The sequence below is a fragment of the Macaca nemestrina genome, chromosome 2 (genome assembly GCF_043159975.1).
Source record: "Macaca nemestrina isolate mMacNem1 chromosome 2, mMacNem.hap1, whole genome shotgun sequence".
Classification (NCBI taxonomy): Eukaryota; Metazoa; Chordata; class Mammalia; order Primates; family Cercopithecidae; genus Macaca; species Macaca nemestrina.
In genome coordinates, this window is record NC_092126.1 from 33,430,874 (window position 1) to 33,444,593 (window position 13,720).

The 13,720-nt window shown below is 37.4% G+C and overlaps 1 protein-coding gene across 2 annotated transcripts in view; it reads right to left on the reverse strand.

Moving 5' to 3' along the window:
• LOC105490395 (phosphoinositide-3-kinase regulatory subunit 4) overlaps window positions 1–13,720 on the reverse strand; it is a 73,725-nt gene that overhangs the window by 30,472 nt on the left and 29,533 nt on the right. For both annotated transcript variants that reach the window (XM_011755942.2, XM_011755943.2), the window contains exons 8-11: window positions 12,950–13,095; window positions 10,955–11,158; window positions 1,429–1,630; window positions 88–275 (exon numbers count right to left, since the gene is read on the reverse strand). In XM_011755942.2, coding sequence (XP_011754244.2) covers window positions 88–275; window positions 1,429–1,630; window positions 10,955–11,158; window positions 12,950–13,095 — 740 coding nt within the window. The remainder of the gene's footprint in view (window positions 1–87; window positions 276–1,428; window positions 1,631–10,954; window positions 11,159–12,949; window positions 13,096–13,720) is intronic.

The window sequence follows — 13,720 nt, forward strand, 5'->3', positions numbered from 1 at the left end:
TCTACTACAGTACACAGCCTTTAAACATCCAATATAGCAGAACGGGGTTCAAAGACATTAGAAGGACCACTGACTGGGTGACAGTACCTGTGGAGAAGTTGACAAAGGGACACAAATGCCAGCAGAGGACTCGGAACGAGGAGGTTTCCCAGTCTGAATCATCTCCTGATCACTCCCTTTAGGTAGGGCCTGTGGCATGTTTGGCGGGTCCAGTGACCCAAACATGCTTTTCCATTCTTCATTTACGTTTGAGTCTTGTTTTACATGTTTTCTGGCTATGAAAATATATTCGGAATAGTTAGTCTGAAAGTAGCCTTTAAAACCATTATGTGCTTTTATTGCCTTTGGAGGGGACAGGAGAGGGGGCAGGGACAGCACTACACTTCATATCCTATTTGTTCCTTAAGATTTCTAATTTATTCATATTCATATATCAACTCATTAACTCTCATTTCATTTCTAGGGCAGATGGAACAGATGTGCTTCCAATGATTTTAATAATAAGACCTAATTACTTCCTAGTTTCCCAAGGTCAGCTCAATTTCAAGTAACCACGATATCTAAAGTAGCGAATAGTAAGAAAATGGCATCTGTTTTAATTTGCATTTATTAAATTATTTACCTTTTCATATATATGCATTCTATTCTATCAGTTGTTCATATCCTTCAATCTTTCTTTTTTTGACTTGCTTTCTTATTAATTTGTATGTTTTATATATTATGGATCTAAACCATTAAAACTTAAGTTACAAATACTTTTTCTCGAATTTGGGAATTAGAAGTTTATTTTAAATACAATTCACTAGCTGCCTTCGAAATCTAATGCTAGAATAGAGGAAATTTTAAAGACATATAATTGTCAGTGAATGCATATGCAAAAAGGGTATGCACAGGATCTTAAAAAACTTCATACAATCAATGTCAATGTCACAAGAGCTCACAGTTCCAAATCTCAAGACTGCAAATGGTTAAGTCTTATCTGGTCTCTACTCTTGCATTTCATTGTTAATAGCAAGATCTTTCTTTTGAATTCATTGGGCATTACCTACTAATAACGAACTAGAAAACTTGATACCATTTTACATACACTATTGTTCTTGGGTTGCTGGTTAAAGGGTTAAAAAACAGAATTTCATCTTCAATCAAACCCTTCCATGGTGACAACGTGATTTTATTGTAAAAGAAGAGCTTTGGAATCAGACCTTGGTTTGTCACACACAGAGTTGTGATTCTGGCAAGTTACTTCCTTAACTGTTAGTATGCTTCCCTAATTTTCTTCCCCAAAATCTCCCTGCTAAGTAATGGAGTCACTGTATTTGAAAGTTATTTATCTGTGAAATGGGGATTTTTATTATTAATTAGCTAAAAAACAGTCTTACAAAATAACTAACAACAACAAGCTACACACACACAAACAAGCATACTAACCCCGTTTGTCATCTGGTTCTTGTTTGGTTTTAACAAGATCAACTTGTCTCCCAGTTATGCCTAAAGCTGCCAAGTCAATTACACCTTTCTGACTACTATCATGAAGATGGCTCTGGTCCACTATATTGGCCTTTGCTTTATTAGATTTCATCATGAAGTCTTTCAGTGCCAGAAGTTTGTCTTCCTCTTCCTCTGTCATTCCCTAAAACCAAATAAAACCATATGTTCTAGTTTATTTTCACAAGTAATAAAAACAGACCTCAGAATGACTAACAACTGAAGGGACAAATCACCCAATTTAAAACTGAAAGAGTCAGAAGGGTGAAACAACCAAGTGCAAGTGAAAAATATAGTTAACAACACAGAATGACATGTCACTACTAAGATCTCCCAGAACATTCTATTAGGGCACTTTGTAATTTGTATCATGATTTATATCTTAACTTTCTTCCTAAAGGACAGTATTCAAACATAACTCATCTTTGGAATTTCCAAAGAACACAACGTGTGATATCTAGTAATATTTAAAATACAACTGTTGAATAAAGATTATCTGAACAAAAACTCTGAATGTATAATATTAAGCAAAAGAAAGTGTACCGACTTCAACTTTGCTCCTGGTTATGTTGAGAAATGTATATTGAATAAGAATATAAAGGCATTCTATGATATACAAAATATACTGTGCAACTAAAGGATTGATTGGAATGCTGCCTGAACTGCAGATCTGAGCAACAAATCCAGTAGCAATCTAGGATAATGGCTGAAGTCAGACTGCCTAGGTTCAAATTCCAGCCCTAATTACTACTTACTATATGTGTCCACTTCTATTAATCTATAAAGATAATTACTAGCACCCATCTTATCAGATTATAGTGAAATTTACATGCTAATCCACCTAAAATACTTAGCGCACTTGAAACAGACAAATACTAAGTAATCAATCTAAATAATTAATTCATTGGCAACTTAAATATTCTGGAAAATGTAGCAGTTCTGCGTGTCTTTCTTTCCAACCATCCACAGAATCCTCTAGTACATTTTTATCAAGCAAAGGAATAAAAAAACATTCATTTAATAAAATGTCAGTTCTCCTGAGGCCTCAATCTAGAATCCCACTAGAGTTTACAGTCATATTCACAATTCTCAGCAGACTATGATAAAACCAACCCTAGGAGGGCACAAAGCCAAAAAACATGAAATAAAATTGCATTAAAGTACAATAATAATAGACATATTCTTGACTAAATCCCAGTGTTAACTTGCAACACTTGGTTTATTTTCATGTCTCCTCCTAAAATTCGCTTTAAATAGACAATAGCTACTTTATAGCTAAAGTAAGAGCTCTCTTTTTGTTAGTCTATGTTTTAGTCCACAAAAGGGAGGGCCACAGTAAGGGCTATAAATAGTAATGAAGTACTGATATATGCTACAACATAGGGGGACCTTAAAAACATTAAGATCAGTGAAAGAAGCCAGACACAGAAGGCCACATATTGCATGATTCCATTAATATGAAATGTCCAGATTAAGCAATCCATAGAGACAGAAAGTAGATTAGCGATTGCCAGGGGCTAAGGGAAAGAAAACGACTGCTAATGGATACAGGGTTTCTTTACAGGGTGATGAAAATGTTCTGGAATTTAACAGTGGTGATGGTTGCACAACTTTGCGAATGTACTAAAAAGCAGTAAGCTGTACACTTCAAGAGTGAATTTTATGGTAGTGAATTGTATCTCAATAAAAAAAAATGTTAGCACTGTACCATGAAAAAACAAACAAATTGACAAGAACATTACAAGAAAGGAAAACTACAGGACAAGGTTGTTCATAAACTCAAATGAAAAAATATCCACTAAAGTAGGAGCAAACCAAATCCAGTGTACCTAAAAACATTTTATATATTTATATTTTATTTTCTAAAACTACATTTATATACAGATACAATATGACAAAGCTGTGTTTATTTCAAATATCCAGGGAATAAAGTAAGTTTAAAATATGAAAAATCAACCAACATATTTCAACACATTAACAGAATAGAAAAACCATATAATAATCTCAACAGATAAAAGACATTTGATAAAATTTAGCATTCTTCCAATAATCATCTTAACAAGCCAGAAAGAGGATTTCCTTAATCTGTTCAAAAGATTGTACAAAAAACTGATAGCAAAAATCACACTGAATCGTACAATCTGAGTTTTCCCTCTGATATGCAAAACAAGGATGCCTGCTCACACCAAATCTCTTTAATACTATACTAAATATCCTAGTCATTTAAAAAAGGCAAGGAAAATGGCCGGGCGCGGTGGCTCAAGCCTGTAATCCCAGCATTTTGGGAGGCCGAGACGGGCGGATCACGAGGTCAGGAGATCGAGAGACCATCCCGGCTAACACGGTGAAACCCCGTCTCTACTAAAAAAATACAAAAAAACTAGCCGGGCTAGGTGGCGGGCGACTGTAGTCCCAGCTACTCGGGAGGCTGAGGCAGGAGAATGGCGTAAACCCGGGAGGCGGAGCTTGCAGTGAGCTGAGATCCGGCCACTGCACTCCAGCCTGGGTGACAGAGCACGACTCCGTCTCAGAAAAAAAAAAAAAAAAAAAAAAAAAGGCAAGGAAAACAAAGATACTCAGATTGGAAAAACAATGAATAAAATAGTCACTGTTCATGCATGATACAATTGTGAATGTACAAGTTCAAAAGAAAATGTACAAGCAAATTATTATAATTAATAAGTTTTATGAGGTTGCTGGATAAAAGGAAATATAAAAATTTTTCCATATACCAGCTACAAACAAAATAATGTTTTAATTTGCCAATTGTAATAGCATTCAAAATAATCAAAAGTGACAAGCTGACTTCTACAGGTTCAATGCAATCTCAATATATCAACAAATTTTTATTGTATAAAGTGACAAGCTGATGAAAAAAATCACATGGAAAATGTGTAAGAAAATGTTAAGAATCAAGGATAGCCAAGAAACTCTTGAAAAAGAAAAAAAAAAATGTTAAGAACCAAGGATAGCCAAGAAAATGTTGAAAAAGAAAGGGAAAAAAAAAAAAGCTGGGAGATGTTTTTTCCCACCAAAGATCAAGCCTAAGTTATGGTAACTAAGAAAGTGCAATATTAGTGTAAGTCCATAAACATGCCCACAGACTTCAGCTTCTGACCATGATGAAATCACAGGGACCAGACTAGTTTTACCCTTCCACTTTAAACAACTTCAAACCATACAAAACACACACACACACACACACACACACACAGACACACACATTTCAGGCATGGGAAAACAGGCAGACAGGGCTACAATGCCTAAAATATTTAAAACTGAGTCCTATGACTGTCCCAGCAATACTGTCTAGAGTTGCCAGGCTATGGCAGAAGGAACATAGAATAAAACAGAGCTGATTTCAAGGACACATCAGAGTTCAAGAAAGCTACAAAAGCTAACTCTGTGGGGCAGAGAAATGAAGAAGAGGGATCTGCATAGAATGAGAGCTTCAGAGGGCTACAGAAGGGTCTCCTGAAGTATTTGGCTGAATATTAAACTATGTATGCATAAGGAAACTACCTGAGGCCATAGAAAGAACAACACAAGGCTGGGAACAGTGAAAGACCTCTTACTATACACAAAGCATCATGTTCTGAAAAGTCCTTAGCAGTGGGACTAAACTGACCAACTAAGGGTTGGTCTGGACCTATCCTAAACCTATCTTAACAAAGCTTAAAAGCAAAGCTTAAAAGGATGAAACTGATTCCAAGTAACTGTGCAGCAGAACAAGTCCAACACTGCAAAGCAATTCAACACCCAACATAAAATTCACAATCGACAGAGAAAGAAACTGCATGGCTGGAGGGCAGGGATTAGATAAAAACTTAACATTGCATTACGTATCTTCTTATAGCTTTTGAATTTTAAAGCTGTATTTATACTAATCTGTCAAAAAGTACAAAAATAAAAATCATTAAAAATGGAACTCATTTTTAAAGGAGTGAAATCATTTTGTATTATTTATTAGAACCTGATTAAATGGACACAAATAAAACAGGAAGCTCTTGTAGATGGATCTAACGAAAACAGTCCTTCCAAGAGTCGTCTCTTAATGTAAGTTCTACTGAAAATCTGGAGTACAGATTCCAACTCCCATATGGATAATGTTCCAAAAGTGTATGTTAAGTCTATTAGCTGGAACTACTAACATATTTTCCCATAGAAACAATGCTAGGCTTGTCTAGAAAGGCCTACTTTACCCATGATGTGTCTCAAGTACAGTTCCGTATAGAAGAGCACTGAAGAACTGTAAGCTAAAAAAAAATTATGTAGGAGTGTTCATATTGCCCGCTTGCAGAAACTAAAAATATGGCCCTTCACTCTGTAGCCCTGATATTAGAAACAAGGACTCGCCGGGCGCGGGGGCTCACGCCTGTAATCCCAGCACTTTGGGAGGCCAAGGCAGGCAGATCACCTGAGGTTGGGAGTTCACGACCAGCCTGACCAACATGGAGAAACCCCATCTCTACTAAAAATACAAAAGTAGCCAGGCCTGGCGGCACATGCCTGTAATCCCAGCTACTCGGGAGGCTCAGATAGGAAAATCGCTTGAACCCGAGAGGTGGAGGTTGTGGTGAGCCGAGATCGTGTCATTGCACTCTAGCCTGGGCAACAACAAACTCCATCTCAATAAAAAAAAAGAAAGAAAGAAAGAAAGAAAGAAACAAGGACTCAATTCCTATCTCCAAAGCCTCCCCTGGATCTAAGTCTCTGCTAATAATCCTAAGAAACTCAGGTAGCACAGGGACCAAAAAGAAATGAAGGTAGAGAAAAGGCTTATAAGGGGCTGGAGGAGATAAACTGCACATGGGCTTCTTCCTAAGTCTGTATAAAACCCAAGCAAGCTTCTGAGTCTTAGTTCCATGTCCTCTATTTATTTGACTTTAGAGGCAACACAGCATAGTGTAGGAGTGTAGGCTTTGGAATCAGGTAGGTTTAGATTCAAATGCCAACTCTGAAACTTACTGCACTATCTGAACATAAGCAAGTTAACTACCTTCCTTGTGTCTCCATTCCCTTATCTATAAAACAGGAATAACATCTGTTGCTCAAATTTGTTTTAAGAATAGTCAAAAATATGGAAATCACAAACTACAGTGGTAAAGTCGTTGTTGGCTTTCAAAAAACCGGAAGCTGGTGTTGTTCTGCTGTTATTTCTGGTAAGAACTTCAGAGATTCTGGCCTGCTCTCCCTTCTACTAGCAGTGCTTATCTCTTGAACAGAGGATTGTCCCCTAACCTTTAGGACACTAAAGCCACTGGCACCAGAGATAACATAAAATGGGGGGTTGTTTGTTCCTCTTTTTCCACTCAGACAAATGAGGGGATCACTGACAGACCAATGAAGATACCATGCACTGACATTTCAGAGGAATATGGGTCAGTGAGCTTTAGTGATTTGTTATCATGGCACCCAGTAATGCGGGCTGGCATTGAGGGAGCAGCAGTGGTAGAAGCAGTTAGAAGAACCGTAGGAAGCAGGAAGTAGAACGGCTATGGAAACTGTTCCTTCCCACTCCCTCCTTTTACCAGTGTCAAAACCGACACCTTAGCAAGGTAAAAAGAAGAGATAAGGGGCTAGGGTGGCCCCATGAGGTAAACTAATGACTGATAAGGAAAAGAAAATGTCAGGATGAAGGTTTGTTTTGTTGTTTCTTGAGACGGAGTTTTGCTCTGTCACCCAGGCAGGAGTGCAATGGCACGATCTTGGCTCATTGCAACCTCTGCCTCCCAGGTTCAAGCAATTTCCCTGCCTCAGCCTCCCAAGTAGCTGGGGCCACAGGTGCACACCACCACACCCAGCCAATTTTGGGGATTTTTAGTAGAGACAGCATTTTACCATGTCAACCAGGCTGGTCTCAAACTCCCAACCTCGTGATCTGCCCCCACCTCAGCCTCCCAAAGTGCTGAGATTACAGGTGTGAGCCACCGCACCAGGCCCAGAATGAAGGTTTTTAAATTAATATATAGGATAGGTAGGGGAGAGAGAAATAGAGTCACAATGGCCAAGCCTGAAGAAACATTTAGATTGAGATGGTTTTTACTGCACATTGAAATCTCTTTGATAAGGATTACTTACTCAGAAGAAACATCAGAAAAATGTGATTCACATTAAAAAATCAGGAAACAACAGGTGCTGGAGAGGATGTGGAGAAATAGGAACACTTTTACACTGTTGGTGGGACTGTAAACTAGTTCAACCATTGTGGAAAACTGTGGCGATTCCTCAAGGATCTAGAACCAGAAATACCATTTGATCCAGCCATCCCATTACTGGGGAAATACCCAAAGGATTATAAGTCATGCTGCTATAAAGACACATGCACACGTATGTTTATTGTGGCACTATTCACAACAGCAAAGACTTGGAATCAACCCAAATGTCCATCAGTGACAGGCTGGATTAAGAAAATGTGGCACATATACACCATGGAATACTATGCAGCCATAAAAAAGGATGAGTTCGTGTCCTTTGTAGGGACATGGATGCAGCTGGAAACCATCATTCTCAGCAAACTATCGCAAGAACAGAAAACCAAATACCACATGTTCTCACTCATAGGTGGGAACTGAACAATGAGATCACTTGGACACAGGAAGGGGAGCATCACACACTGGGTCCTATTGTGGGGAGGGGGGAGGGGGGAGGGATAGCATTAGGAGATATACCTAATGTAAATGACGAGTTAATGGGTGCAGTACACCAACATGGCACATGTATACATATGTAACAAACCTACATGTTGTGCACATGTACCCTAGAACTTAAAGTATAATAACAATAATTAAAAAATGAATAAAAGGAAAGTAAAAAGAAAGACTGGTATTCTTTCTTTCTTTATCTTTCATTCTTTTTTTTAAATTGTAGAACCAAAAAAAAAAAAGAAAAATGTGATTCAGAATCCAATTTTCCACAAATTGCTTTCTAAAATACAAAACATATCTAATGTACAAGCCAAGGTTAAAAGAAAACCCAAAGAAAAAACTCTTCAGGAATTCAAGTCACATCAAACTAAGTCTTTAAAATTTGCATTAGGCTCATAGAGCATATATTCAGCAACTGTATTCTTTATTTTTAACCATTTTTATTCCTGTCTTGGCTTCCCTAAGTTCCACATATCCCTCATGAAACAAGATGTAAATTTAGATTTAATATTTCTTTTTTTCTTGGCTTCCCAAAGTGGTGGGATTACAGGCATGAGCCAACATGCCTGGCCTAGACTTCATATATTTATTTTTTGTTTTTTCTTTAAAAAGCAAAACAGGATACATGTACAGAACATGCAGGTTTGTTACATAGGTATACGTGTGCTATGGTGGTTTGCTTCACCTACTGACCCATCCTCTAAGTTCCCTCCCCTCACCCCCCACCCCTCAACAGGCCCTGGTTTGTGTTGTTTCCCTCTCTGTGTCCATGTGTTCTCATTGTTCAATTCCCACTTATGAGTGAGAACATGTAGTGTTTGGTTTTCGGTTTCTGTGTTTGCTGAGGGTAATGGCTTCCAGTTTAATCCATGTCCCTGCAAAGGACATGCTCTCATGCCTTTTTATGGCTGTGTAGTGTTTCACGGTGTATATGTACCACATTTTCTTTATCCAGTCTATCATTGATGGGCATTTGGGTTGGTTCCATGTCTTTGCTATTGTAAATAGTGCTGCAATAAACATACACGTGCATGTGTCTTTATAGTAGAATGATTTACATTCCTTTGGGTATATGCCCAGTAACGGGATTGCTGGGTCAAATGGTATTTCTGGTTCTAGACCCTTGAGGAATCACCATACTGTCTTCCACAATGGTTGAACTAATTTATACTCCCACTGACAGTGTAAAAGTGTTCCTATTTCTCCACAGCCTCCCCAGGATCTATTTTTTCCTGACTTTTTTTTTTTTTTTTTGGAGACAGAGTCTCACTCTGTCGCCCGGCTGGAGTGCAGTGGCGCGATCTCTGCTTACTGCAACCTCCACTTCCCAGGTTCAAGTGATTCTCCTGCCTCAGCCTCCCAAGTAGCTGGGATTACAGGCACAGAACACTACGTATGGCTAATTTTTGTATTTTTAGTAGAGATGGGGTTTCACCATGTTGGCCAGTCTGGTCTGGAACTCCTGACCTCAGGTGATCCACCCACCTTGGCCTCCCAAAGTGCTGGGTTTATAGGCCTGAGTCACAGTGCCTGGCCCGCTTCCTGACTTTTTAGTAACTGCCATTCTGACCGACGTGACATGGTATCTCATTGTGGTTTTGATTTGCATTTCTCTGATCATCAATGTTGTTAAGCTATTTTTCATATGTTTGTTGGCTGTGGAAATGTCTTTTTCTGAGAAGTGTCTGTCCATATCCTTTGCCCACTTTTCAATGGGGTTATTTTTTTCTTGTAAATACACTGAAGTTCCTTGTAAATTCTGGATATTAGATCTTTGTCAGATGGGTAGATTTCAAAAATTTTCTCCCATTCTGTAGGCTGCCTGTTCACTCCGATGATGGTTTCTTTTGCTGTGCAGAATCTCTTTAGTTTAATTAGATCCCATTTGTCAATTCTGGCCTTTGTTGCAATTGCTTTTGGCCTTTTTGTCATGAATACAATTCATGTTTCTAAAGAGGCATTACCAATGCCAAGTGTAGTAAGATTACTTCCTAGTTCTAATAAGATTTTGTTAATTGATTCAAATTCATAGGCTTTTAAGATATACCAGTAAATGGCTGGTCTATTATACCTAAGATGCATTCTAAGTACAAGTTATTTCAGCTATTTACAAGTATTAATTACAAATTTGGATCAAAATGAACCAGGATTTTTCTATACTTCATCTGCGTTTTGCAATGTTTCTTCCAGTTAAATTTCATTATATTTTTGGTAAAACATAGAACTGAATCAAGAATACTAATTAAATCTAAGGTTATTTCTACTGCCTTTCCCTCATTTATTTAGCCAGTAATTATAAAAGAAACATAACAGGTCTCCCATGATTCCTTATTTAGCTTAACCTGATACTGTATCATCATCTTAGTATTATCTTTGTTTAGGATTCAAAGCAAATGCATAAGATGTTTAGGCCGGGCGCAGTGGCTCAAGCCTGTAATCCCAGCACTTTGGGAGGCCGAGGCGGGCGGATCACAAGGTCAGGAGATCGAGACCACAGTGAAACCCCGTCTCTACTAAAAATACAAAAAATTAGCCGGGCGCGGTGGCGGGCGCCTGTAGTCCCAGCTACTCAGGAGGCTGAGGCAGGAGAATGGCGGGAACCCGGGAGGCGGAGCTTGCAGTGAGCCGAGATCGCGCCACTGCACTCCAGCCTGGGCAACAGCGTGAGACTCCGTCTCAAAAAAAAAAAAAAAAAAAGATGTTTGCCAGATTTTTAGGATGTAATCTAATCAATCAAAAACATTTTTTAAAAGCTAAATGGACACTTCAATATTTTTATGAAATTCGCATTTAAATATAAGGCTTTGGAAGGGTGATACAACCTGTGAGAGCAGCTTCTTCAGAAGCTGAGCTATGGCAGGATCCTCTGGCGGAGGGCAGTCGGGAAGAGAACCATTTCGTTTCTTCTGACGCATGTGAAGATGTCTGAACAAGCTAGTAATATCTTTAGACCTCAAAGCATAATCAAATATAGAACGGCTTACTGGTTCCTTTAAAACACTGAGCAGAACAAGTTTCCTTTCAATCTATATTAGAAGAATAAAAAGGATCAGCTAAAATTATAACATGTACAGTTATTTTCAAATTCAATAAATACAACTTGCGAAAAGTTAACATATTTATTTTCTAAGAAAATAATAGATATCAACATCTTTAATTGTGTAGAAGAAAAAAGAATACTAGTAAACTTTAAAGAGCTAAGGTATCGCTTACTTTTCATTGTTAGCACTACACCACACATCTGTATCTATCATTGGAAGACTAATCATCCAATCCAGGAAATTCTAGAGAAAAAAAGAGCCTTTTCTAGATCCCAATATGTCAGACAACATCCTACATCCAAAACGTATGTACAGTTCACAGATCTGACAACCACTAGGTACTGATCCAGAAAAGATGCTCAATAACCATAGGTCTTCCTTCAGTCATCACATTTTCCTGGTAGATTCAACCACTTCTAAAAACCATTGCTATCTCCATAGTGTTTATAAAATCCTTCCTTTAATTATCCAAAAGGAATACATTCCTTGTCAATGCAAATATAATAAAATGGATGAACCTGCTGATAGTAACCAAGTTATCTTCTTTTTTTTTCTGTGACTCTAGCAGAAGCACCAAGAGGACTTCCTTTAGGTATATTTAACTCCTTGGTGAAGTCAGTCAGTGGAAAGCAGCATAAAAAGGTATCTTTTCTCTAATCCAAATTGTAGAAAAATAAGATTCATGAAGCAAATGAATAATTAGCCTCTCAACTTCTGATCCTGGCCTTTCAAAATATAAAACAGTGACAAAAGAAAAAGTTCAATGAGCAAACTTTTAAATAGAGTAACTACTCAAAAGGAGTAGATGATATCTCTAGGCCTAATTTTCAAGGAAGCATAAACTTTTCTAAAAGGGCATTTTTTCTGATAGCGTTATCCATCTTTCATGTATATGTAAGTTGCTCTTGGGGTAAAAATAAAAAAAATCCTACAAACTCTATGAAATAAAGAATGATAACCTCTAGAAATGAATGAATCTATGAAGAAAAGAGGGTATAACCAAAACTTCCTAGTTTCCAGAGTTTATCCAAGGCCATTTTCTCCAAACAAAGAGAAGGCACATTGAAATACAAAAGTAGGAGAAAGCCAGACAGGTATGTGAATTCCAAATGGGAAATGGAGTTCTGGTAAAAATAGGAACTTTCAGGATGTTTTAACAGCTAGAATCATCCTTCACCATTTCATTCCATTTAAATGCCTATCTTGATAGTTTGCTGTCTAGCAAGATGAAGGGTATAAACACTGAAGAGCTAGGTGAATAATATTTGCCCTGTACATACCAAAGACTCAAAGTTTATCACCAAGTACTGCTAGAGGTGGGGCAGAGGTTGTGGTGTTGTTAGAATAAAAAAGAAAAGACATCAAACAACCAGTTAGTGGTGAAAAACTTAAATTTGAAAAAGACTTTTTCTAATTTATTATAACTGGATGCAATCAGTAATACTTTTTAAAATAAAAAGCAGAGGTCCATCAACATATATTTTTGCTAGACTATATTTCATTTTTAACAGATGCTTTATATTACACAGAAGAAAATATATGAACTACTGTACGCTACATTAGATACAACATGATGTAAAACATAATAATCTTTTGCACTTTTCTGACCTTCAGAGGTGCTTGGTTCATTAGTATTAATTAGCTTGAAAGAATATAAAAATGCTATAGCCCAATTTAAATACTTAAAAATGTTAAGAAAAATAGGGCTCTCTGCACATTTTTTTTAAAGAGGCACAGTTTGGAGGAAAGACTGACTCCAACTTGGAACATGTATACCTGTATTATTGGTTGGGTAATATATGGGTCAAGATAAGGCATCAGTTTACAGTAGACATCAGCTGTACTTATTTGATGAGCTACCACTGTGATAAATCCCACGGCACCATAACGTATCCATAAATTGGGATGACACAGGAAGGGGGCTAAAGAGGAAAAGAAAAGGTAGGGATCAAATAAGTTATTTCAAACTATTGGGATAAACAAATTTTTACATTATAACATAACTGACAAAAGTATTTTGCCACAATGTTACTATCAGGAGCCTTCACATACTCAATGACCCTGAGGCATAAACTCAATCAAGTGGACACACTGTTTATAATATTCTCTTATCATAAATATCACAGCAGTACCACAAAAGAATAGAAACAGTTACCTCATAGCTGAGGACTTAAAATTTATATTTTTTAGTCAGAACTAAAATTGTGTGGGCACTACTCATTTATAACACTGGATTAAAAACTGTTACAAACATAACAAGTCCCAACAGCATATAGCTAACTATTATTCCCCAACTTGTACCCAAGGGGCAGAGAAATTGGGGAGAAGTTACTTCTCCAGCTACAGCATAAAGATGAAAGGAACAATCTGGCCCATCTGATATTCTTTTAATGCAGTGGTTTGATCAAATCTAACACATAACTCACAGTTACTTTCACAAGCCATTAATGAATGGAAACAAAAAAGCTGAAAACATGATACCTATTCTTAAAAAGTTTAAAATATGACATTAAACCAAAGAATTAAATGTCTTTCCATACCTTTTAT